This window comes from Delphinapterus leucas, chromosome 1, assembly GCF_059928025.1.
Source record: "Delphinapterus leucas isolate spDelLeu-1000000601 "Yukka" chromosome 1, BTC_Dleu_Yukka2, whole genome shotgun sequence".
In the NCBI taxonomy this organism is placed as follows: domain Eukaryota; kingdom Metazoa; phylum Chordata; class Mammalia; order Artiodactyla; family Monodontidae; genus Delphinapterus; species Delphinapterus leucas.
Window position 1 is genome coordinate 110,191,770 of NC_143129.1, and position 27,478 is coordinate 110,219,247.

General features: G+C 36.8%; 1 protein-coding gene across 2 annotated transcripts; it reads right to left on the bottom strand.

Annotated features, from left to right (window-relative positions):
* Window positions 1-848: 848 nt before the first annotated feature.
* CDC7 (cell division cycle 7) lies at window positions 849-26,760 on the bottom strand. 2 transcript variants are annotated; one of them, XM_022553360.3, is made up of 12 exons: window positions 26,623-26,759; window positions 25,738-25,926; window positions 18,013-18,096; window positions 16,071-16,206; window positions 12,676-12,769; window positions 12,449-12,591; window positions 11,285-11,537; window positions 10,572-10,667; window positions 9,635-9,813; window positions 8,728-8,810; window positions 6,052-6,201; window positions 849-2,611 (listed from the first exon to the last, which is right to left on the bottom strand). In XM_022553360.3, exons 2-12 carry the CDS (start codon window positions 25,844-25,846, stop codon window positions 2,217-2,219), a joined length of 1,722 nt encoding a protein of 573 aa, XP_022409068.1. In that variant the 5' UTR covers window positions 25,847-25,926; window positions 26,623-26,759; the 3' UTR covers window positions 849-2,216. The 2 variants fall into 2 exon arrangements, with proteins under 2 accessions (XP_022409068.1, XP_089775931.1); XM_089919805.1 differs by lacking the exon at window positions 10,572-10,667 and having other exon boundaries at window positions 26,623-26,760.
* Between the last annotated feature and the right edge of the window lie 718 nt (window positions 26,761-27,478).

Below are 27,478 nucleotides of genomic sequence, written 5' to 3' on the forward strand. Positions count from 1 at the left end.
CATCTCCTTATAAGGAAAAGTTTTATTAAAAATGCTAGAGAGCTGCAGCCTGTTTTGAAAACCAATACTTGTAGCTTGTTATATTAATAGTTATAAATGTCTAAGGTTTATTAAATGAAAACACCCATAAGTTTTATCTCAAGAGTCTGAGCAATAAGAATTTTAAAAAGCTGACAATGAAAAATAGCTGAATATTCTGGGAGATTCCATAGTAATAGGAAATGGCATTAACTAGTTACCTTCTCAATCTTCCCCTAGAAATGACTATTCTGCCTATTAATATCATCTTTTAGGGAGATATCTGTCGTTATAGTGTTCAGAAGGCTGAAAAACCTGAAGAATATGAATAGGGAAGCTCCTTCCTAATTTTTAACTACAAAACACCAAAAATTGAGGCAACATTCTCTAGTGGGATTGAAATTCCCTGAGAACTAACTTGTAACACTGGATATCTTTTAAAACACTAGCTCCTTTTACCTTCCCTTACATATCAACCAAATTCTATTCTTAAAGTCGAGTATTTCAACTTTTCTATTCAAAAGACATTAATGGAAAGTTGAAACCACAGCCCTGAATATTAAACTTTCTTAGAGAATGTCTCCTTACTTGCACTTTTGGTAAATTTTTCTTCCTGTTAATTTTCTGAGAATATGTTAACTTGATTGTGAGCCACATTTCTATAAAGAAATACATCTATCTTTCATATATTACTTGAGTCAGGTCAATGTTTGTTAATCTACTACCAACTGTTTGCCGAACAGAGAGAATTCATCAGTCTCAGAAGGAAAATAATCCTAGTGGTCAATACTTTTTTAAAAAAGGGCATTTTTCAAATGAGTAGTCTGACATTGACATAAAAAATATAAAAGGATGACTTTATTAAACATACAAATTCAACAACATTCAAGTTTTTTTTAAAAAAGATTACAGCATGAGAAGATAGCAGATCAATGGTAATGGTATATATATATATAATACTTGCCAAACAGAGTACAGATAAGACATACTAACTTCAGTGCTCAAAACAACAAAAAGAATGTTGTACCTTCCTTAGCTGTATTATACCTCTATGACTACTAAGTGGGAAACTTCTCAGCAGATCCACACTCGCAGACTTATTTCCCATAGTAAATTTGATATGCTGTCATCGATATATATATCATTTTGAAATGTCGTAATATATAAACCTCTTAGTTCCTTTTCTACATTGCCTACTTCATTAGAACTCTTCCCAACCTACCCCAAGACACTAGTAAGCATCCTTCTCTGAGCAGGACCAACTTGGTCAAAACAGGATATAGAATGGCTCTAGGCAGAGGAAAAGTCTCCAATAATATTCTCAATTCTGTGTTCACTTTTCCTTTTAGCAGCTACCTAAGATGGTATGAAAAAACCATACATGTTTAGAGAAAAAGAAAAGCATTTTGGACTATCAATAGCTACCTTAGTCCTGCAGCTTCCCTTTATCAACCAGTGAACACATTATTTTAATTTCTCAACTGTGAACACAGGCAATATTTAACAAAGCACCCAGAAACTTTGTGGCAAGTATCATAAAATTTCCAAGGAGAATGTGTTAGGTGGGGGTAGAGAAGGCAGAAAAATCAAGAGAAACCATTAAGAAAAACATGGCAATTCACACAAAAAATGCTTTCACAAAATACTTTTAAAAAATGAATAAATTAAATTCAATTTCAAGTAATATCCCCCCAATATTTTCTCATTGTTTTAGTGTTCATAAAAGGTATAATATATGCCTCTAGAAAAGGAAATTATCTTCTTTACCTACAGAATGGTTAGAGTACCAGCACCAGGTGGAGTTTTCCAAAAGTACAGATAGTTTGAAGAAACCAGTAAACTAAGTCTTTTGACTCATTTAATCCCTGTCACAACCCTTCATTTTAAGACTCGTACCTTGAACCCCTATGTACTAGGCTAAAACTGCTTTTATTTCTGCATATGGCAGTGACAAGTAATTAGGGAAATGAAAGATCTGATCCTACTCGGGTAGATCAAACTCAAAGATCATTTTGTTAGTCTAAGAACTATCCTAGTCATTTTAAGTAATCTTAATCCATATTTTAGAATCTGTCAGGAGATTTTTAAACAAATTATTCACCCTGCCCGGGTCTCCAATCAAGAATTTATGGCTATTACAAATAACTCTTTTTCACCTCACCTCACAATACACAACAGCAGACTTTAAAGAACAATAATCATAAGCTCATATCTTTGAAAAATGGATGCAACAAAGCTTCTTCTGCTGTTATTCTTGAAGCCGGATTTAGATCTAGGAGTTTATCAAGCAGGTCGTAAGCTGCATCAGGTACCTCATCCCAGCCTTCTAGATTGGTAGGAGACTCATCAAGATTACCCCCACAGCCATTACTGTCCCCTTTACACAATGAATTCCCTGAGTGTTGTGCTTTAGGTGTTTGTATGAGGTGAGCACCTTTATGGTCCATCTTCTCTGAAAAAGTTGGGTCTTGAGATGTGAGCTCTTGTATATCACTTGTTAATTTAGGAGTGTTAGAATTTACACCTCTGAGCTTCTCACAGAGTTTTCTCAAGTCTTGTGCTGGAACTTCTTTGCTACACAATATTGATTTGCCTAAAAGAGAAAAAATATACATATTTTATATTATTTGAATATATCAGAAGTCTCTCCCATGAGAAACATGCAAGTCCAACTGCATGCTTTTTGGATATATTTACACTGAATATGAGATAGAACATCACGTGCTATATTTAAGTTGTGTTTTACCTTACATAGCTGAAGGTCAAATCATAAAGTGAAAGATAGTAAGTAGAAAGCAGTGACTTAATAAGTAAAGGACTCACTTGACTCTGTCAAAGTCTCCAGCTTCATTATATTCTTCTGTAATCTTTAATCAGCAGCAGCTCCCATTCCCTCTCCCCCTTCCAAGCTTCTACATGCCTCTAACTACATGGTTCCTGTCTTTGATTAGGATGCCCTGCACCTCCCCCCCAACTCCGTGCCCAGAATACTCCCACTTAGGGCACCACTCAGTTCAAGCCTTACCTCTAAGATGCCTGACACTCACAGAGTTGATCATTCTAAGCTTCTGTTATATCCTGTGAAGGTTTCTATTATTACTTTTGCTATTCTGTATTGTAACTGATAAAATATATGTCTGTCTCACCTGCTAGACTATGAGCTCTCTGAAGATAGTGACTATCTTATTTATCTTTGAACCCCCAAAACCTAGACATCCATACTAGGTACATACTAGGTTCTCAATTAATGCCTGTTGGACTAGACAAAAAGGTGTTATTCTGCTTCTCACGTCTTTGTTCAAATATCACATCATTATTACAGATGCAGTCCTTAACCAACCTATTCAAAATAGCTAAGCCTTCTTCACTCCCTTTACCCTTTTATTTTTCGCAATACCACCCATCTGTCTGACAGTATGTAGTTGTTTATTTTTTCTCCCCCATTAGAATTTAAGCTCTATGAGAAGAGACTCAATAATAGTCTACCTAACCTAGTACACATACGGTCTCAATAAATGTTTTTAAATCAGTTAATAAACCAACCAGATCTTCGTTTTTAAAAATATAAATGTCTTTGAAACAATTCCCCAACAAAATTATTAGACACGGGCAAAAATAAGCTAGGCACACAAATAGGCAATAGTCTGTTACTTTTGCCGTATTTCCTTATTAAATAGAAATGGCTCTAAACAATGAGTTTGCACAGCACTTAGATTCCTTTCTGGGGCATGTGGATTGTTAACAAAACAATCTATCTCTGGATGATAAAAAGTTACTTTTACATACACCATACACTCATCTCTGCTGGATAGGTAGACCAAGGTGGTGGGAAAAAAGGTGGTGGGGGGAAGCAGTGAGGGGACAAAGGAAATAAACTACCCAAAACTAAGTTTGTGGGGGTATAGCGTGTTAATCCTGTTTTACTTTTAAATCTATTTCATTATTCCTCTTCTCTCTAAAAAATTATAGCCAGAGGAGAATAGCTCAAGGTTTTTCTTCTGAATTTATTTAATTCAACGAGTACTTAATGACAGTCTACAATGGGGCCAGGTCTAGGGGTTGAGGACAGAGGGGAAGGTTACACACAACACAAGAGAAGTAGAGAAGTGCTCCTGCTGTTCTGATAAGTCTCTTTGGGTCATAAAGGGGAACAAGGTCATCGCTGTTGAAGTTCTGAATCCTTTTGTATTCAGCCCAAAGTTATAGTAAGATTTGACTGCAATACAGCTGACCCTTGAACATCGAGGGAGTCAGGAGGGCTGACCCCACGCAGTCAAAAATCTACATATAAATTTATAGTCTGTCCTCCGTATCTGCAGTTCTGATCTGTGAATTCAACCAACTGTGGATCGTGCAGTACTGTAGTACTTACTGAAAAATAGCTGCAAATAAGTGGATCCAAGCAGTTCAAACCCATGTTTTTCAAGGGTCAGCTGTAACTACAGAAGTCATACTAATGAAACTAAGACAAGTGCTATATAGCATTTTTTAAAATATGAGAGCAAGCATTACAATGATAAATCTCTAAAAGCCCTTGCCTGTTATGCTGTCATGATGCTTGCCCTACGATGTTTTTTTGTTAGATGTTGCACTTGCATTTTTGGTCATCATTTACTATTACAAATGGGGGAGATTTGAGCTCTTCAACAAAATGTTTAGGGTTTGATATATCTCATGTTCATAAACTTCTTAGCAAGTTACTCAACAGCAGATGATAGTTTTCCCCATCAGTTGAAAATAAACATTCTCATGTAAGAATACAATTTCCAAGGCTTTGCTTCATGGTTCCATTTCCCATGTGTATATGTAATATATCACCCTATCACCCTCAGATAAAATTTTCTTATTATAGTTTCAAGAAAGGTGCAAGTCGTAGACTGACTGTGTTGCAGAACCACAACCGCCAGTAAGCCTTCCTGGTGGATCAGACCACGGCACTGGTGCCCAAGTGAGGGACAATCATTTTTGCAGTAGTTCTTACTCAGAAATAGTTCTTGGTCAAAATCACTTGTTTTTTCAAACTAACAAGTCTCAACGCTTTCTAGGTATCATACTTTTCTGAATCATATTTTCCAGGAATAGGTGGGATGAGACAGGCATATGTATTTCTTGAAGTTCCTCAGACAATTCTGATATGCACCCCTGATTAAGACCCACTGATTCTGGGGCTGGGCAACAGGCAGCCCAGCTACTTTTGAGGTGGGCTGACTGAAATTTTGTCCCAAAGGAGTGTTCCATATTTTGGGGCAGCATGCTGACTCAATTACACCCACCCACTTTGGAAAGTATTAACTATAATTGTGCATGGAGAATAAATACAAGGTGGCCATTTGAGTTCAAGTTGTTGGCAAGAGCAAGGCTGAGATAATTCTCAAGTGCCCTATGAGGTACACTGCATATCCCAGACTTGAAGTACAAGAACTTGTGTAGCTAAGATGACTTCCCACATCCAATAAATGCTTATAATATTAATCCATCAGTAAAGGTATTCTGTTCATTTCGCTTCTCCACTACTCTTAACCCTAAGGAACCTGACAACAAGATACATCCTATTATGTCCCCTACTGCAGTCCTTACTACACTGTATTATAATTAACTATTTACTTGTTAATACAGACTAAGAGTATTTAAGGCAGGCCCAAGAGCACCTGATGCTTAATAAATATACAATAAACAAATTAAAACATATAATGAAAAATATTTATGCAATAAAGTCAAACCATAACTACAGGGAGTTAAGATTTTATTCCTTATTCTTTTGTTTAAGATTATAAAGTTGAGCTCTAAATGCTGGAAAAGTGTAGTACTCTGCGCTTGATAAGATAAACTGATTACATGTAGAGAAGAGAAGTGATAAATTATTTTCTTACCCAATGCAATTAATTTTCAAGCAATTGAGAAACTTTGTATCTAACACCAGAGAACATTATGAATATGTTTATTTGTAAAGAGAATTTCATAATAATTTATTAAGTGATTTGTAGGAGATAAATCAAAGGTATTTGTTTTGTTCCATAATATAAAACTGCTTACCAAAAGTTTTAGCAGCCTGGATAGTTTCCCTGGATCCACGAATTGTCATAATTTGAGCCAAAGCGGTTAAATCATCACTTGCTTTATAAAATGGATATCGTCCACTAAGCAAAGAAAGGAATATGACACCTGCAGACCACATGTCAATTGCTGTAACAGAAAACAAACTTTAATTGTACTCCTACATCAGTAGTTCTCAACCTTTACTGTATATTCAAATCCTCTTAAGAGCCTCAAAAAAATTTTGATGCCCCAGCCAATCCCCTCAGAGGTTCTGATTTAATTGGTCTGGAGTAGGGCTCAGGCATCAGTTTTTTTTTTAAAGTTCCTCAGGTGCTTTTAATGATTTCAGGGTTAAGAATCCCTGGTTTAACATCCTTAATGCAAAATACAATATTTTCTTTCTTGAGCAACATGAAAGCTGCTAAGTTTAAAAGGATATCTCATCACTAAGTAAATGCACATTTTATAACATCAAAATAAATCCAAAGTAGCTACGTAGGAAAAAATCTGGATGTACCCCAAGAGTTACACACCATAGTAATGAAAGTGTTTCACTTTAGTGAAAAGCATTAAACGTTAGAAGCTCATCTTCAGCAAGATGTTAACCCTAACTTTTGCTGTAGAAACAATCAATCTCTAGAATTCTGGCAGTTATGATTAAGACCAGCTCAGCCTCATGAGAATAAACTCATTTTAAAAAAAAATGTTTAGGGGGACTTCCCTGGCTGTCCAGTGGTTAAGACTCTGCACATCTACTGCAGGGGACATGGGATTGATCCCTGGTCGGGGAACTAAGATCCCACATGCCTAAGATCCCACATGCCGTGTGGCCAAAAGAAAAATGTTTAGGGACATCTTCTCTCCTAATGGCTGAACTCCCAGTATCATCAAGTTGTTGGCTCTACTCCCTTGGCCACTGCATCATCTGCCTTTCTTGGTTCCCTTTGTACCTCCGCCTGCTCCTTCAATGTTTCCTGTAAGCCTTAAGGGCTGAGGTTACCCAGAGTTCCAACTTCTACCCTATATACTCTCCCTTATTGGCCCATACACTTCACAGCTTCAGCTACCTTTTATATAGTAATGATGACAGTCAACTGTATTTCCAGTCCAGACTTCCCTGTGCTTCACTTACTTTTATTCTGTTGGACATCTCTATCTGGATGTTCCACATATATCTCAAACCAATTATGCCCCCAATCATCTTTATCTTTCCCTGTATACCAGTTACCTCTTTATTCTCCCCTTGGTTACTGGTACCCATTCAAATCTCCCAATCTAGGAGTCTGAAAAACATCTTGGATGCCTTTTCCCCACCACTTCATACCCAAATCCCGCATCCAATTATCCATCAAGCTCTGCCTTTCCCATTCTTTGCTCTTCTTTTCAAAGATTTTTTTGATGTGGACCATTTTTAAAGTTTTTATTGAATTTGTTACACTATTGCTTCTGTTCTATGTTCTGTTTTTTTGGCCATGAGGCATGCGGGATCCTAGCTCCCCGACCAGGGATCGAACCTGCACACCCTGCACTGGAAGGTGAAGTCTTAACCACTGGACCGCCAGGGAAGTCCCCAATTCTTCAATTTTCTGTTCATTTGTATTACTACTGCCCCCGTTCAGGTTTTCATCATCTCTCACCTGGACCTGGTCCTCTCTGCACACCTGCCAGAATGACCCCTCTAGAATACAATTATTACCATCCCTTTCCCTTGAATAACTTTCCAAAACCTACAGGGTACAGTCCAAGCCATATAACAACTGTGATCTGAGACCGTCTACCTTTTTCCAGGTTTATTTCTCACCACTCCTTGACTTTCATCATACATTCTAGCAACACTAAACTTTTATTGATTCCTGTATGACCATGCTATTTCTTGAGTTCCTCTGCTCATGCAAACCCCTCACTCCAATTTACATTCTCTTTTCAGACGTTCTATCTTCCATGAACTTCCTTCCATAATCCCTTCAGATTAGGTTAGATACCCCTAAAATACTCTGTATAAAGTTTTATAACCATACTTAACAGGTTATTTTATATTTGCGAGTATGTCCTGACCAGAGTGTAAGCAGAGTTTCATTCATTTTTTATATCATTAGCAAGCACAGAATAAACACAGAACAAATGAATACATTTCTGTAAGGTCCATAATCCAAGTGAACAGCAGGGTTCATCTATTCAATAAGATGTTCCATGACAACTCTTTCAGGCTATAGACTTTTTTCTTTTTCAGAAATCTCTTTAATGCTATTATATTGTTTTCACAATAATAAAAAATTTTAATCAAACACACAATCATATGTGTATCACAGAAGAATTTTCAGGTATTAGACAAACATAAAATGTTGCAAGTCTTAAGTTAGCAAATACTACTAAACACAATTTTTTCCCCCACAAAGGTGATGTTAAAATTATTCCTGGTGAAATCATCTTGTAAACAGATAAGCAAAATGCAATCTATCAGGTAAAAAAAAAAAAAAAAGGAAACACTAGGATTAGGAGCTTTCATAAATAGCACTATCTCAAAAATGGGAATGCCACACTGCTAGAACCACTTACATAACTTAGTTAAAAGCAGCAGAGCTCAAATTTAATCATAAGTAGACAAAAATCATAAAATAAAACACACCCACGGCAACCAATTTAACTGGGTTCTGTATTTCTAGTGCAACATACCTGTAGTTTGGTTGGGGCACTTTGTCAAGACCTCTGGTGCTCTGAATCCTGGTGTACCTGCCCTAGGTGCAACCTGTTGCCGCCTTATGATGATGAAATAAGATTTTTCTAGTTATGTAAAGTTTAATTATTTAAGACCAAAAAATAACATTTATCAATTTAGTTCACAGTAAATTCTACCTTGACATCTATATAAATAAAAGTTATTACAAAGCAAATGATAATCCAGTGTGATGAAAATCCTGGATTTTGTTTCTATAGGTCTCTCCCCCGACACCAGTTCCCAGGCCTTATTCCAGAAGGGTTTTAAGGTAACTTCCAGGCATAGAAAGAGGTAGTATATGGTAAGAACATAACAGAAAAATAGAATACAATGGGAACTCTGAGGTATAAAAATTTATTTCTGTTTGGAGTGATTAATTTCTGAGATACCTGTTCACTTATATACTTGAGTTAATCAGGAAAGGCTCATGAAAGCTTATAAAAGTCTTGAAGGGAAGAAAAAATTTATGTGGCAAAGAGTTGGAGGTGGGAGTGAGAGAAGAGTTCTAGTATTTGGTTCAGGTTATTCTACACAGGCAAGAAAAAAGAAAGAAAACAAGATTAAATCAGCAAGTAAAACATGCAATTCTGAAGTTTCATAAGAGCTATCCCTACCCCTACCAAAATTATTTGCATGTAAAAGTAAATGTGTTTTCCAAAGAGCATTTGCATGTGAAGGGAACAAATATGACAATACTTGTCATTTGCTCTTCAAGGTACCAATCAGCATTAGTGCCTATGCAGTTCACAGAACTGCATTGTTCCCTTTCACTCACTCAAATCAACTGTCCACCAAAATCAATGCAATTTCTCATCTTGTCTGGCAGCATGCTGGTGATTTTATAGCACCATCAAAACACATTACCTTGAAAGGCAAATACTGCAAACTTTATCTGTTGCATAACAGTCACAGGTCAGGCTAGCTGGGCAAGAACTGGCAGTTTTCCTCATCACACTACTATTCATAACCTTTGTAGAAATAGCCTTCTTTTTTGTTGCTAATTTTCTAGATAGTAAATCCACAGTCTTTGACTGCTTCATAAGCTGTAAAAGAAAAGTCATATTCTCTATTTTCATGGCATTTAACATGATGCCTTTGAGATGCTAGTAGAGCAAAAAGCAATAGGGGAAGCATAACTTTCAAAACTGCTGAATGTGCTGTTGGATTGTAAATAAACACTCGTCTATCAAAATATTTAAGGTCTTTTTAGGTTACTATGTTGAATAAACATATTAAAAATTTACTAACCATTCCTAGTTTGGTGAATATTTGAATTACACTTTATTAGAACTTTTCCTGAAATGTTACAAAACAATTACATTCTAGTGTCTAACTCCATTTCAGAACTGTAAACTGCACAATTACATTGGCTAAAATCAGTTTTAATTTGTTCCTCATGCTATCTAGCTGCTACAGGATATCATAAGTCAATTAAAAACCACTTAACATTGGTGATAATTTTGTAAATTTTACAAACATCTTTACGCTATCAACTGTGTGTCAGAAATGTGTTAGTTGTTGGGAGCTCACGTTCCAGCCAATGAGAGGAAAGGCCTTAACGTTCTAAATGTTCCTTTAGAGAAAGAGCAACAATAGTCAGCTAATCAAAAATGACAAAAAATTCCAAAAGAAAAGTTCAGAACTGGAGAAAATGAAAGCATTGACTAGATGCTCAAAGCAGTAATAACTTCTGCTACAGCAAAACTCTTAAAAACTTACTAATAATAAAAGCTAGCCATTCCCCAAATTCTCTCCAGTGTACGACTGGCTGATGATTGCACTATTAAGCTACATTACTTACTTTCACTGCAGGGCTCTCATGTGAAATGGAGCTGTGTATATTGAAATTTCTTTCTCCAAAAACAGAGCGCTGGACAGAAAGGCCTACAGATCCCTCCTACAATACCAACAAAAACAAGGAAAATAAGGATTATATCTGTAACACTTTCTGCCAGCTGTACTCTGCCATAGTTTTGAAAGAGTTAAGTGACATAAAACAAAAACAGCTGCATCCAAGTCATTCTCAGGCACCAAAACACTTCTGTGAAAGGAGAAAACAGTCTAGACAGAACTCTTAACCCCCATACAATGTTATCATAGTCCACAAATATATATAACTAAAAAATTCTAAAACCACCTGCATGGATGTTACATTTTGCTGTGCAGCTAAAATGGAGATAGACACTTCAGAATTTTTCCCCTATAACTAATGCTTTCTTTTAAAAAGGGTAATTAATATGAACTTTATAACATGCAGGGAAAATTACTTTCCGTTTTTGTTATATAATGCAGTTATAATGACAAAGACATTATAAATCTACCAAGCAAAATTTTCAGTTTTGAAATCATAAAACAATCTATTGTAAATCTTAGTGAAATCTAATCAATTGAATATATAACACGTGTAAACAACATTGTTTTTTTGTTGCGTTATCCTAGAATTATAACTCCCCATGTTGAATGGAGTACATTTCTAAAACCGTATTAGTACTTAAGAAATAAAAGAGGTAGAACCTTTCCATCTTTTCCTTGTTTAGTCTGAATCTGTGCACTTGTGTAGGGCCTTTTAACAGCAGTTTTTGTGGTAGGCTGCTGATCCAGCTCCTTAGGTGCTGCTGGGCCGCTCAGTGAAATTTTGTTTCCGGTGATTACACAGGATTTATTTTGTGAACAGCTTTCCTGCTGAGCTTCAGACTGGACAAATTTGAGAAGCTCTATTTTCGTATCGTGGGTTCCTTGGGCCAAACCAAAGTCTACCAAGGCATACCTATGAAACAAAAATAAGCACTTTTACTTCTCTGTAACAAAGCTTAGTTAATATCATAATATGCTCAAACCATATTCACACAAACTGTATTCTTTGGGGGATAAATTAAGGATTTATAACATTCTTGAAAAAAGAAAAGTAAGTTTTACAGACAAGGTAAGGATTTAATAGCTAACTACTGAAAATTAAGGAAAGATGTATCCCACACAAGAAAACATCTTTTCTCCCCTTCTTCCCATGGCTTGTGCAGACAAGGCAACAAGGAATGCAGGATGTAAACACAATCCTTTGTCCTCTGATGGTGGCAGAGATGGCACCATAGCAGATAATTTTTAATTAAACAAGTTTAAAAGAAAAATAAATTAAAATCATGGTTTAAAAATCTGATTAATTAAAGAAAAAACTAAAAGTCAGGAATACAAAAGCCCAAGAAGTTATGGTTCTATTATCCTTATTATACTCAATATGAGCCATTATATAAACAGCAGTTTTTAAGTTTTCAGCTTACAATGCCTCTATGTATATAATCAGCATAAAAAATAGTCAAAAAACAAAACTTTAGTGTTGAAACATGAAATTGGCTATCATGTGGTCCAATCCCCTCATTTACTAGAAAAGAAAAATAAAGCCCAGAGATAAATGTATAAGGTTAAACAAACAAAAAACTAGACCCTTTCTAAGTCTCTTTTAGCTATTTCCACTGAGCCATGGTACACCTCATGACGTACACTGTTTTACTAATACAATTTTTTTTTCTCCTTGAGTGTATTTCCCTTCCTCAACCACAGTGAAAATCTGAAACAGAAAAAGATGTGTGTGGCTGTTACAGGATGCTCTGCATCTAAGAGATGGACCCCACAGCACAGATTCAGTCAAGTATTAAGTATTTGCTGGTAACTTTCCATACTTACTTTCTCAAGCGCCTATTATATAAAAAATTGCTGGGCTTAACATCACGGTGAACAATACCAAACTGATGAATGCGTTTCAAAGCTTTGAACAGATTAAACATATATTCCCGTACTTCTTGAAAAGAAAGAGAATTCAAAATGTCCTAAAATAAAGTTATGAATAAGGTTATAAGATTGTTTTAATGAAATGCTTAGCTAATAAAAATTCAAGAAATATTAAAACCTACCAAAAAGGACTCATGTTCCAGATATGGCATAGCAATAACCACATGATCATTTTTCCTAAAGCAGTATTTAACTCCCATGACATTGTCTTGCCCCCTAGTGGAAAAATGCACAATGAACTTGAGAAGAAAGGTCAAATGAACTGAAACTTTATGCAGTTTTTTAAAAAATGCAGTTTTAGCAATGCATAAATAATGCCAGAAAACTAACTTAAAACCATCACCATACAGGAGAGATTACTCATTTAACTGACTTATGCAAGATAAAGGTTTTTTTTTTTAAACAAACAGTACCAGTTATGAGGTTATAATTCAAAATGAGATAATTATAATTTTAATTGAGGAGGTGACAGAATGGGAAGGAAAAGATGAATAATAAAAATGAATTAACAAGACTTAGTAGCAGATAAGATGGTAACAATAATAAATAAATCAAGTAAAAATTAATAATAGCTAATATTTATTGAACATTCACTACATGCCAAGCTCTGATCTAAGCACTTCACACCTATCAACAAATTCACTTAATTTTCACAACAACCCTATAAGGATGGTGCCATTATTTCCTACACCCCCCCTTTTTTTTTAACATATAAGGAAACTGAGGGACAGACAGGTTAAGGAACTTCCCCAAGGTAACTCAACTAGTAGGTCATGGAGCCAGAATCTGAATCCAGGCAGTGTGCTCCAGACCTAGACTCTTAACCACTATACTATACTACCTCAGAGAAAGGTGAGGAAAATAGGGTAAACTGGATTTTCAGAGTTTTGAGACTGAGTAACTAAAACAACATGGATACCAACAAAATATGTAGAGAAAACAGGAAAAGAAGCATCAAAAACCAAAACCTCATCATTCTGATAGAGATATCTAGATACAAGACTATATCTTAAGTGAGAAGTCAAGTGTAAGTCAGTGACAATATTATAGATAAATGATACCTAAAGCTGTGAAATTATTAGAGAAGAGAAAACTGAGCCTTGGAAAAGTCTCATGTTGGAGGGCAAAATAAGGAAGGAGCAGAAAGCCCAGATAGGGACATCCGCAAGTGAGGAGTTTTCAAGGAAGGGGTGATCAACAAGGAGGTCAATTAGAATAAGGACTGAGGGAAGGCTTTCAGTCTGGCAAGAGGAATTAACTGGCAAAAAGAAATTAACTAATTTTCAGAAAGCAGTTTAAGTGGAAAGGAAGAGGCCAAACAGGATTTAAGGAGGGAAAATAGTATACAATAGAAACAGAACATAAACACAATTTTCCTGAAATATCTGTCAAAGAATAAAAACCAGTGTGGGAGCTAGAAAGGAAGCAAGATCAGGTAGACTTTTTTTAGCATGCACATTTTTGAACAACAAGGAAAGAAAAAGTGGTAGAGGGAGTTATTTAAAGTGTGGAAAAAGGAATAATCTTATTCAGGGGACTAGAAGGTACTATGTAATCATGCCTTACAGAAGCCATCTTATCCTCTTGTCTTCTGTAATAAACAGAGGGGTAAAACAAATTAATAGGCGTGTTTATTCATTCAATAGATACTTAGTGGGCACTGTTACTTGACAGACACTATGTTAGACATTAAGGATGAGAAGGTGAATTAAAATTAACATGATTTCTGCCCTCATGGACTTTCCTAAATAGTGGGCAATATGGATAATAAACCAGGTAACAAATAATGACAAATTATGGTAAGGGTTTTGAAAGATATCAAAAGGTGCTGTGACAATAAAAAATAGAATCTAATTCAGAGAAGACCTCTTTGAAGTGGTACCATTCTTGCTCAGAGCAGAAAGATGAGGGGTTAGCATGCAAGGACTGGGAGGGGTCTTCCTGGATAGGGAAGAAGTATGGGTAGTGGCCCTGAAGTGAGAAAGCTCTTGACACAAATTTGAGAAGCTAAAGAAAATAGAGCACAGTGAAGGAGGTGGAAAGACTGGCATGGGATAAAGTTGGATTTTTTTTTCAAAGAACATTGGGAAACCACTGAAGAATTGTTAAGTAGTGGAAGTAATAGTATCCAATTTATATTACATACATACATATTTTTATATTTTAAGGATCACTCTGGCTGTTTTGTGACTATGGGATTAAGAGGGGAAGAGAAGAAGCAGGCTACTATAGTAATCTAGACTTGGACTGAGATAGCAGTTGAGAAGACAAAGATATGGATGAGATTTTAGAAATATTTTGGAGGCAGAACTGCCAGGACATGGTGATGGAGTGGACTAGGAGAGAAATGGAGAAATTGAGTGTGATTACTAGGTTTCTGCCTTGAGTAACTAGGCAGACTGTGGTACCATTTGCTGAGATGGATAGATGAAGGCAGATTGTTGCCATAGGTAATTTTTGGGGCAGATGAAGGTGAATTAAAATTTAGTTTTTCGCATATTAGGTTTGAGATGTTTATTAGGTACCCAAATGGAAATATCAAATCATCAGGTGGATACATACAAATCTGCAGTTAAGAGGTCTGAGGTTAGATATACACTTATGGGAATCATTACTATATATTTAAAGCCACGTGGAATACATGACACCACCTAAAGAAGTCTAGAGAAAGAAAGTCCAGGATCAAGCACTGAGGAACTCCAACATTGAGGGGTCAGGTGGAAGAGGAAGAACTGGCAAAGGATACTGAAAATGAAAGGCCAAATAAAGCAGGAAGAAACAAGGAGTATATGGTAGTACAGAAGTCAAAAGACAATGGTTCAAATCAATTATGTTAAACACTGCCAGGAGTTCATGTGAACAGAAAAAGGAACCGGCAAAACAAAGTCATGGTTGCCCCTAAAGTAGTTTCCATTTAGCATAGCGGAGAGCAGCCTCACTGTGTGTGTGTGGCAAAAGGCGGGTGTGGAAGTGAAAACAGTCTGTGCAGGTAATTTTTGAGAAGTCTGGCCATGAAGGGAAGCAAAGAAATAATGGAGTAGCTGGAAGGGGGACGGCAGTACAGGGAGGATAAGAGATACTGCATCACGTCTCTATGTTGACAGGGATGACCTAGCAGAGAGAAACCAAACAGAAAGACATGCCAGAGGATTCTGTTGTTCAAAATAAAATATGAGATGAGGCTGTCAATATCTGGGAAGATGTGAAATATGAGTTCCCCACATTTTAAAAAATATCTACACCATGGAAGCCAAGGTTTATGATTTGGCAGAAAGATTAGAAAAAGAAGTGGTAAGAGAACAGGAAGTCAAGCTGAGCCTCAGGAGAAATCCACTTTAAAAATTAATATAAACTTAACTAGCCATTCCAAGATTAGTGGAAAAGTGCTAGCAAACTGCAAACACCTGACTGAAGAATATGTTTAATCCACAATCTCACCATCCCTATTAGATATCTACTTAAAAATCTTAAAAAATATATACAGCAGTTCAATTAAAAATATCTTTAAATTGCCTACCCAGCCACTGTTAGGCACTGAAGCTCAGCTGCAATTCTTACAGGATGACTTGTTGGAATTAAGTGTTTCAGAGCAATTTTCTCTTCAGGTCCTACTTTTAACTGTGTTGTGGCCAAATACACAGAGCTGAAAGTGCCTGTAAAACAATTTATTAGATTTTTCAATATTTGGTTTTTAAAAATGTTTATGAGACAATGCTAAAATAATTCTTAAAAACTGTTTGGAACCCATAAAATTATCATAATCTGTCATCAATATTTTAATGACACTGAATACAAAAAGCAAACACATTTGTAAATACAACTTATTTTCAATTTTTAATACATTCTTAACTGTCCTCACATCTTTAGGGGGTATATTAATTCAGCAAAGCTATACAGTAAATCTGTTTAACTGAGTTAGCATAAAATATTTCCATGGTATGACCCAATCTACCAAGTATCTTTCTACAATATTATCATTGGAAATTACTTTCTTAAGACTTGGATTCAGTTCTGTTAGAAGTAAAAATGATAACAGTCTTAGGGGGCAAAAAAACCTACATTTTTTATTTTAAAAAGTTTTTTTAAACTTTTAAATTCACCATGAAACTAAAGAGAAAAAAATATAAGATTTGGTGGTCAGTTAAATCTGAGAAATACTGAGTTAAAGCAAACTGATAGATTATTTCTAGAACTTTAATGTACTGAAGTATATCATAAATAACCAAAAGGGAGCTATACATGCTATAGTTTTCAAACTTATTAGCCTTAGAACACACTCCACTCCTCCCCCTCTCCAGGAATAGTTCACTATTCGTTATGAGGACATCAGTTTTCCAGAACAAAGTTTTTGAACACTAAGTCAGTGTTCAAAAAAAGGTAAGAAAAAAAATATAAAGATTTGCTTCTTACATCCCAAATCATCTCATCCTCTAATCTCTCTGCCCTCGCTGACTCAGCCTTTTCTCATCTCACACTTTCCATTGTGAAAAGCAAGCAATGAATAAATGGAAGTGCTGTTGTTTTTTTTTTTACTGTTAAGTTTTTACTATTTCTCAGTATAGTCACTAAAAAGTTCTATTATCTTTTATCTTCTCAATCCCTTCACATCTGTCTGCCAAATTCACCCTTCATTCAATCAATATGATTGCCAGTCTCTCAATGGTATTTACATAAATACTGACTATCCTATAAATATTGTACCACTTTATTTTCATCATTTTGCCATGAAAAATTGCCATTGTTCAACATACAATTCTACCTAAACGCAATGGAGAAAGAGAAAAAAGATTCAGCTTTCCATGATCAAATCCCCCCACTTAAATCTTAAACTTTTTATTTTTAATAATTATCTTTAATAATATATTATTAATATAGCAATACTTTTTTTTAAAGCAAGCATCTGCCTTTTTATTTTTAATTAATTAATTAATTAATTAATTTTTGGCTGTGTTGGGTCTTCGTTTCTGTGCGAGGGCTTTCTCTAGTTGTGGCGAGTGGGGGCCACTCTTCATCGCAGTGCGTGGGCCTCTCACTGTCGCGGCCTCTCCTGTTGCGGAGCACAGGCTCCAGACGTGCAGGCTCAGTAGTTGTGGCTCACGGGCCTAGTTGCTCCACGGCATGTGGGATCTTCCCAGACCAGGGCTCGAACCCATGTCCCTTGCATTGGCAGGCAGATTCTCAACCACTGCACCACCAGGGAAGCCCCCAGCAATACTTTTAATAGTATAAAATTATAAAGGTTAAAATAGGACTGTTCATTTTACTGTAAATATTTATTTATTCTTAGATTCTTTCCAAGGAAAAAAGAAAAGCTGATAATTAGTAATATAACCATGGTCTTAGTATTTTTAAAAGGGGTATTTTTCCAATAAGAAATAATAATGAAAATCAAGATTATATAAAGGAAAACAGGAGGAAAAAAAAGCTTATAAAGATAATGAAGTATATCCCCAGATTACCTTCTCCAATTTTGTCCTTAATCTTAAACACATTACCAAGCTGTGGTACAGCTTCGTAAAGCTTCTGAATATCTTTCTTAACACCTATCAAGGAAAAAAGAATTTAGATACAATTAATTACTTAGGTTGAAAAATCTCAATAAAATAATTTCTAAAACATAAGTAATTACATTACAAATAAAAGTATCTATAATAAACCTTAAACTCATGATAAGACTAAAACCCCATCAAGTTGCTCTAACTCACACACCTCCTGAACAGACAAAACTGCAAAGTAACTGAATCACTCATACCCAATTGCTGCTACTCTGAAATTACATACTAACATATAGATACATTGTCACTGCACAGAGTACAACACAATGAAGAGGCTAAATTTAAAAAATAACTAAACAATTTGTGCTGCGATCACTAGATGGCATGACAAGGACATAATGCAATCTTCTTGAAAACTGTTTCTTTCCCCCAAAGATACAAAATCTTACAGGCTTGGAAAAGTTTTACATATTGAATATTCACAGTATACTCTAGAAAGAAGGTCTACTAAAGGTCTCAAGAATGTTAAAAAATATATTCTTTAAAAATTGTCCCAATTACCAGTAGTATCCTATATCTTGACAGCAGAAAAATCATTACTTTTAAATAAATATAAGCTCTTTACAAAAACCTACATGGTTAAAATTCAGAGAGGCAATAATACAAAATGTGATAAACTACTGGATACAAAAAAGAACTACATACTCAAGAGTCCTCAGATTTTATTACAATATCTAGGCCAAGCATCAGCTACTTTTAAAGTTATAATAACATTCTGCATCATGCAACAGTTTTAAGGCATTTTCAAAGCACCTTCACACATATTATCTTTTCAGATCTACATAACAGCACTGTGATATTGGGAGAACAGAAATAATTATCCTGATCTTTCAGAGAAGGAATCCATATTCAGGGAAATTAAATCACTTATCCAATTTCACAGAGGTACTGCTGGTAAGTTTATAGACTCACTCATTTAACAAACACTGTGTTTTTAAAAGTGCCCAGCAATTGGTATATTAAAAATACAAATGAACAAAGGTGGTGGAAGCCCCTGTTCTCTAGGAGCTTAGCCTAGTGGAAGAGACAGATGTTAAAAGCTCACTTTTAATACAAGATTTTAACTGTAATATTAGAGGAATGCACATATTACTAGGTAGAAGGGGGGAGGGGAATGAACACTCCTGAAGGTGCCAGGTGGCTTCAGGTGACTGTTAACCTGTGTTTTGAAGCATTCACCAAGTAGAGAAAGTGCAAGAAGGCATTTTAGGAAGGAACTACTATGTATGCAAAGACATGGAAAAGGAAAAAGGCATGGGTTATTGTGGAGTGAGGGAAGAGTAGGAGAGATAATATAATTCAATGTGGGTGAGGAAGGAAAGGCAGAGGATGCAAAGGAAGGCCATGTAAAGTTTTTAAGCAGGAAGATGACAAGTGGAGGATAAATCTGAGGTGAAGAATACTAAGAATACTAAGAGGTGGAGATTAAATAAGAGGCCAAGAAGACCTAATCCAGTAGCCTTTCCACTACATCACTCCATCTAAGGTAATGGGAAGAACTTACTTAAATTACCCTCACCTTCCCATCTACCTTGCAGATGAACTGGAGAAGCTTCATGGATTTCAATATAACAGGCAATATAACAGTAATCCTGTGAACCAGTTTTGGAGATGACAGGCCTAAATCAAAATGCTGGCTCCACTATTACCCAGCAGGTATGGCCTTTCTAGAGCACACAGCTTATCCTCTGTGAGCCTTAATTTCCCCATCTATAGAAAAGGGGGCATAACAGTACCCATGCCGCTGAAATACTGTGAGGATTAAATGAAATAATATACACAACACAAGATCAGCTTCTAACACAATGCCCGACACATTGTAAATATTAAATTATACTGGTGATTCTTATTGCTGTGGTTACTATTATTAACATTATTTCTTTAGGGCTTTTGCTCTTACTATTCCCTCTGCTTGAAATCCTCTTCCCTTATAACTTCGTATGGCTGGCTCAATTGTCACAGTTTCCTCTGACATCGCTAGTTAAATTAGCGCTCCTCCCATTATCCACATTACCCTGTTTATTGTCTTTGGAGTTCTTATTCACTATAAAATTATCCTGTTTATTTATTTGTTTGCTGTCTGCCTCCTCCCACTAGAATATAAACTCCACCAGTACAGGCTCCCTGTCTGTATAATTCACCACAATGCACTCGGCTCTTAGAAAACTGCCTGGCATGTTTGTTGAATGAATGAATTCTTACTATCATCATGGTTGTTCAGAGACAGCTGTAGGAAAAAAAAAAAAAAAGCAAAAGTTTACAAGTTACAAGAGAGTGAAGCCAAAGACAAAAGCAATCACTTCACCATCAGCTACCACACTACTTCTCTCTCAAAAACAAAACCAAGGCCTGGGGGAAAAGCTGGCTTTCTAGCAGTAATAGTTGCCACAGTCAATTACAATCGTTCCTAATGAGTGTCAAGTCCAACCAGCTTCAAATTCTAGTGTCATAGGAAAGGCATCATGAAAAGGCACTACAATGATATATTCAATTTGTTATTAAATTTCTTTGATTCTAAGACACAATTTTAACGACTCTGAAATTGGGATGCAACTTACAACTGTTGCTGGCCAGCATCAAAACTTATACAACAGGTGTCAATGACCTGAAGAAAATTCAAGAAATCACAGAGGAGCATTCACATTTAATCCTTAAGAGCCAAAATGGCTGTAGGGAGGAATAGTAAAGGTGGTGAAGTAGAAATCAAATGTAGGCCAGCTCCACATAACTGGGTTGTTCTTAAGAACTCATTAACAATGGCTTTTTTAAAAAATGAATTCTTCAAAGAAATTCTGCATCACTAATGTTTGAGAACAGGGACTTCCCTGGTGGTGCAGTGGTTAAGAATCTGCCTGCCAATGCAGGGGACATGGGTTTGAGCCCTGGTCCGGGAAGATCCCACATGCCGCGGAGCAGCTAAGCCCGTGATCCACAACTACTAAGCCTCGCTCTAGAGCCCGTGAGCCACAACTACTGAGCCCGCATGCTGCAACTACTGAAGCCCACGCGTCTACAGCCTGTGCTCCGCAACAAGAGAAGCCACCGCCGTGAGAAGCCTGCGCACTGCAATGAAGACCCAATGCAGCCAAAAAAACAAAAACTAATGTATGAGAACAATATTGTGAGGGGAAAAAAATAGGATATTAACAAGTCTGAGTATAAAAAGTGATTCAGAAGGGACAGATCTGAAATGTTTATTTTCCATTTCATGTATGTCCCAGAGATATACAATTATTTGTCTAATTACATCTAAAAGAACTCTTCCAATAACTATAAAAAAAAATTCTAGGTGTTAAGGAAAGCACTGTCACAGTATAACTGGCAGTATTTCTGAGCAGTACATAAAATAATGGTGTATCTTACAATTAATGGTGTTTAGGTATGACAAAATATTTTAAGAACCATTTGTGGTCTCTTTATTACTAAATGTATTGAAGTGTTTGTGTGCATGCTTTGTTGTATACACATGATTAATTACACAAAAAGCTTTGTAGTAGGATGATATAGTTTCATGTGGCTATTTAAATTAAAATGAAATAAAATTAAAAATCAACTTCCTCAGTCACATTAGCCATATGTGACAACATACAAACATTTCTGTTAGCGCGTAAAGTCTAATGGACAGTGCTGATACAGAAAAAAGCCTGGAATCTAAAGAGTCTGGATTCATTCAACTCCTATAATTAAACGACATTACTGTTCAGGTTTTTAATCCTTAAAACAAAGGAACTGGATTAGATGAACTTTACCTTCCAACTACAATACTCTATGCTTTTCCTACGAGTTCCACATTTTGGAACTTCCCTTTGCATAAACATGAGCTGGCAGTTAGTAGTAGAGGTGCTGGTTAACTGTTAGAAATAAGCAGGAAGAAAATATAAGTAGTAAGAAAATACTGTAATGCAAGGCCATGTGAATGACTATGCAAGCTCAATGTGCTTCCACACCACCACTCACTTACTATGCACTTACATATCTCTACAAAACTCAAACTATGTTTATATTAAGGTTTCCTGTCACTGCAGAACAACTTTGATGTTTCTGAACAACAGAAAAATTTCCTGACAACCAAAGTGAATGAAAAATCCCCAGATTATGAACTGGGAGATGAGAGTAGACAGTGAAAGAGAGTACTCATATCAAAAGCTAGAAAATACTACTAAAGGCAGAGACCAATGAATATATACTTTGAGGACTGGGGAAAGACCCTGAAAAAAGTCCACAAACTAAAATATTATTTAGGTCTTCATTAAATATTATGAAGGTCTACGCTTCTGTTTTGAAATTTTAAGCGAATTTTTTTCTGCTACATAATATATCCAAGTTGGCTACAGCAAAAGCATCCTTAACTATACTCCCTGCTTTCACCCTCATCTTGTTCCACATAAAAGCCAAAGAACTACCTCCTTTCCTCACCCCTCTCTTCGACTTCACTCCCATCACTCTCCCACTTCCACTCACATGACTTCCTAGCTATTTCTAAATGCTAGGCACACTCCCAGCTTAGGGCCTTCGTACTTGCTGATTCCTCTGTCTGGAATGCTCTTCCCCAGATACACGCACAGCTCACTCCTTCTCCACCTTCAAGTCCTAGTTCAAATGTTACCACACTGAAGCCTTCTCCAACCAATCACACTTACTAAAATCACAATCTCCTCTCCCAATACCTCCTATCTCCCCTTCTCCTCTACATTTTCTTCACAGCACTAATCACTTTTGAACATACTATTTATTCATTTTCTATCTCTATCCACTAGATTGAGGGCACTGATTTTTGTCTGTTTTACAAACGGATTTATTCCTAGCACCTAGCACCTAGAAAGGTGCCTGCACATAACAGACATAGACATTTAAGAAATATTCATCATACAAATGAAATGTTTTCAATTACTTACCATGGAGTAAAATTGACCTCCAGGAATATATGTCATGCTTATTCTGGGGCTTCATGTATTGCCTAAAATAATGCTTCCTATAACTAGGGAGATCATATAATTTAGCCCAAACTGGGAGAGTCTTCAGAGTGAAAGGGGGCACTAATAATTACACTGTGACAACAGGCATAAACTGGATCTGTCTCAGGCAAACCAGGACGTTACCTATAACCCACTTTAGAATCGTAGGCTAAGAGCATCCATATAACACAATGAAAGCAAGCCTTCCAGTACAGTTCAACAGTATGGAGGAGACATTCAGTATATATACAGTTTATACTTCATTCTTTCACTGAAAAGATCTTTATAACTTACTAAACTTGGCATATGGTAGATACTTAAAAAAAAAAAAAGCCTGCTGAAAGAATGAAAGAATAAACATTTGAGCTAATACTTTGCCAGGTACTTTGTTCACCAGCATTTTTCTTAATAGGAAAAAATGGAAAACAATCTAAAGGTTCAATAAGAAAAGGCAATTAAATAAATTATACGATACCATGCAGTGGAACATTAGGCAGTCCAAGTGCAGAGTATTTAATTACATTAAGAAATGTTCAAGATATATATTGCTAAGTTAAAAATGGAGATCAGAAATAAGTTGGCTGTGATCCTAATTCAGTTTTTTAAAAAATGTATCTCTGTATGCACAGGAAGACCAAAGAAATATAACAAAATGTCAACAGTAGCAATATCTGTACAGTGGGATATTTTCTTACTTTGACTTTCTGTATTTTCTTCAATAAACATGTATAATTTTTATCAGAAAAATAGTTATAAAAAGCTGACAAATATCCCAAAACAAAGGGTCATACTATGCAGGCATTGTACTAAAAATTTTACTTTATATCCTTTGGATGAATGATATCTAATCATTCAACCTAATATTTTCAGGTACCTACTATGTGCTGAAGACTGTTAGGCTCTGGGAATACAAAGATATATAAAAATCCCACCATTCAAAAGTTATTACATCAAAGGAGAGTAAATCATATTAGATCGTGAGACAGTTATGTGCCTGGACTTCATCAGCTTTACTCCTTATTCAAGTTATGTTTTTGATATAATCTTAGCTTTTATTAAGGGTCAAATAAAAAAGAACAATATGAATAAAATTTCAGCATGTTTTATAAATTATCAAAGGTACTGTTTATAATGCTCAATGTTCTGTTACATATAAAAGCCACCAAACTTTGGAAATTTGGAATAAAATTCACACCACTCTTCATTTCCTAGCAGGTTTTCAGAAGAGTATTAGAATAGTAATTTTTACCTGAACGTATGCTAGAGCCAAGTCAGATTCATTCATTCATACACTCTGCCTAATGCACAATGTACATCAGGAGCTATACAAGATACTGCCTTCAAGGACCTTATAGTATAACTGAAGAGACAGAATACACAGAGTGCTAAACAATACAAGAATAATAATAATGACTGTTATTGTATTATGTGTCTGATGACATAGGGAAAGGTGAACCATGAAAAACAGGTAATTGCAAGAAAAATGGAAGGCAAGAGGGAAAGCATCCATGAAACTGGATGAAAGTGGCATTTTAAGATTATTCTAGTGGCAGTGTACAAAATGAACTGGAGGATGAAAAAAGCAGCGAAAGCAGGCAGTTTAAGTAAGAAACTTCGTTGTAATTCAGGAGCAAAGTGTAAGGGAATGAATTAATGTGGTGAAAGTGGGAATGGGAAGAGGCAACACTCTACATACTAAAAAGAAGTAAGATAAAATTGGGTGACTGGATGAGGGGAGCAAATACAAAGCACAAGTTAAAGATAACTCTAAAGTTTTAAGCATAGAAACTTTAACTGGAATAATAGTGGCTTTCATCAAATAGGGACATCAGGAATGGTACTCATTTTAACGTCAAAGATGAGTTTACCCTTAGTCAGAAAGCAAAAGTATGGGATATCATATTTTTCTAGGGTCGAGTTAAAGTCTATTTTGTAGTGTATAAGTATATATCATGGACGAAAGGTCAAAATTAATATTTTTGAAAAAGCACTAAATATGCTTAAGACAAAGAGAAAATAACATTTAGCTACATTTTAAGAAAAGAAAAGAGAAAAAAAAACAACAGTCAATTGCAACTCCTATTTAACCAATATTTATTAAATGCCTGCTATGTCCCAGGCACACTGCAGGAATGAAGGTGCGTGTTTCAGTGTACAAGATTAGGCATTGTTTGACCCTCTCCTTCTCATTTCAAGGTCTGGGTAAGGGTGAAGCAACACTTCATGATGTACACTGAGATACAGTCCTTCATTACTGCTACAAACATTTCATTTACTTTTGTCAACTAATTCTGCCTTTGAATATGTAAGTTAAAGTCCCTCCAATGCCGATTTCTAAATTCAAGCTTAATGCAATATGGTGATTAGAAATAAGAACACAGGTCTAGAAGAGAAATTCTAGTTTGGGTATCAACAAACTTTGTGTTCTTAGACAACGACTAATATTAGACTGTAGCAACTTCATCTGTAAAATGACATGGCTGGACTACAATCCTCCTTCTAAAATGCAATCCAATCCTAAATCTAGATCTTATGAAGCTTCACTGATTCATAAAATGCTCCTATATAAACATACAACTCACTTTAAGATTCAGGACGTGTTTTTTGTTGTTTGTTTTTAAATAATCGAAATTACAGAATTGTTGCCTGTACATCTTTGGCAATGAACACATACCTGGTAGTTTAAAATTCTGCTCATGTTTTAATGAGCCATCCGCCAGAAACCGGCCACGAGGAGAAAAAGCCGTTGGCTCCTGCATCTGAATCCCTAAAGAAGCCTCCATCGCAAAGCGACTGCGGCGCAAAACGCCAGCTAAGGGGTCATGTCCACAGGGGGAGCAAAGCAGCTGTGAAACTCGGCATACTGGAGAAGATGAGAAGTTTAAATCACTCAGTGAACTAAGCACTAAAAAATGCTACTGTCCCCAAAGGGGCAAACAATTAAAAACGCACCGTATGTCCAAATCCCCAAAGGAAGGAAAACTGTGAGCCATTTCTAAGGATTCCATGGGCTCCACTTTCACCTCCCAGAAACACCGGCAGGGGGCCGAAGGGAAATGTGCCTAACAGAGGAGTCTCCCCGGCAGCCGCCGTCAGGGGCAAGGGCGACGGTGGGAACTGCAGAGGCAGCGAATGCGGGGGGAGAGGCCTTAGTGGGGAGAGCGGTTCGACCTGAGGAAGAGGGCTGGAGGAGGAGATCGTTTGATTGCTGAAAGGGAGCGCCAGGAGGCTTGTCCAAGGCCCCACGCAAGTTGGTGGAGAACTGATACGACACGGCTCACGAGCGCCGGGCGGAGGAAGAGAAGGGGGAATGAATGGGATCCCTCGGCGAGCGCGGATTGCGAGCTCCGCGGGGAAGGACCTTCTTCCCTCAGACTCCAGACCGAACGGGATGCTTAGTGCGCAGGCGCACGACTTTCCCGCCGCAGGTCAGGGGGATCCGAAGTGGGGGTGGGGTGTAGGGGGGTAACTGCGCTGCTAAAAGACCGAAGTCACGATCCAGAATTCGTTTCTAATCCCTCACAATCCCGCGCCAGGGAGCAAACCGTCGGAAACTCACGGTTTAAAGGAATACGACTTCTCTGGCTCCCCAAAAGCCTAGGTCGCCGCCTCCGAGAGCGCCCACCTAGCGAGTCTGCCAAACGCGCCTGCGCAACACTTCTCGCGTTGCTGCTTCCAATCGCTCATGCGCACTGTAAATCCCTGTGCGCCGCGTTATCTGCTGCTGGGCGCTTGCGCAAGCGGGTTGGGTTTCTTCCGCAAGGCCGTGGCTGGCTGAAATAACGGTTACAGATATGAAGTCCGGGCATAATCATTTACTAAAAAATAGAGTGAAACGTAAGGTTAAGGATCTAACAGCATTTTCAGGAAAGAGGATAATTCAGAGACATAAAAGTCTCAGGTACTGGAGTCGTAACACATCCCGACTTACAGAGACATTGGGCACGCTGAATAAAAGACATTCATTTTCTTGACTCCCAGCTTCACTTGTTTTTGTTGAGTGCCCTACTTCTCCGTTAAAAGCAAGCAAACAGAGAAAGGCAAGTACTAATTGTTTATGGCTGTATTCGAAGAAATGAGCCCAGTGACATTCACTCAGTCAGTCGGTCAGTCAGTATATATTTGAGCCCTTGGCTCTGAGGCTGGTTTCTAGAGGCTGGAGTTACAGCGGGGAACACATGATAGAAAAAACCGCCATCCCTTTATGAAGCTAAATTCCAGTGAGGCAGTGGCAATAAACAAACAAATGAGCAACATTCTTTTTAGATATTGATTAGGGCTCCAAAGAAGGAAAAATTGTGGAAGGATGTGATGGTGACTAAGAAGGACTCACCATGATGGGAGCCAAATGGGAAAGAGACTAATTGGCAAAGGACAGAGTAAGTGCAGAGGTAGAAATGAGCTTGGTAAGTTAG

Coding starts and splice junctions, on each gene's coding strand:
- CDC7 (XM_022553360.3), bottom strand. CDS start 25,846: ATGGAGGCTTCTTTAGGGATTCAGATGCAGGAGCCAACGGCTTTTTCT. Junction 6,202..8,727: donor GTGCCCCAACCAAACTACAG/GTATGTTGCACT, acceptor TTTCTGTTACAG/CAATTGACATGTGGTCTGCA. Junction 2,612..6,051: donor CCAGGCTGCTAAAACTTTTG/GTAAGCAGTTTT, acceptor TTTCTCTTTTAG/GCAAATCAATATTGTGTAGC.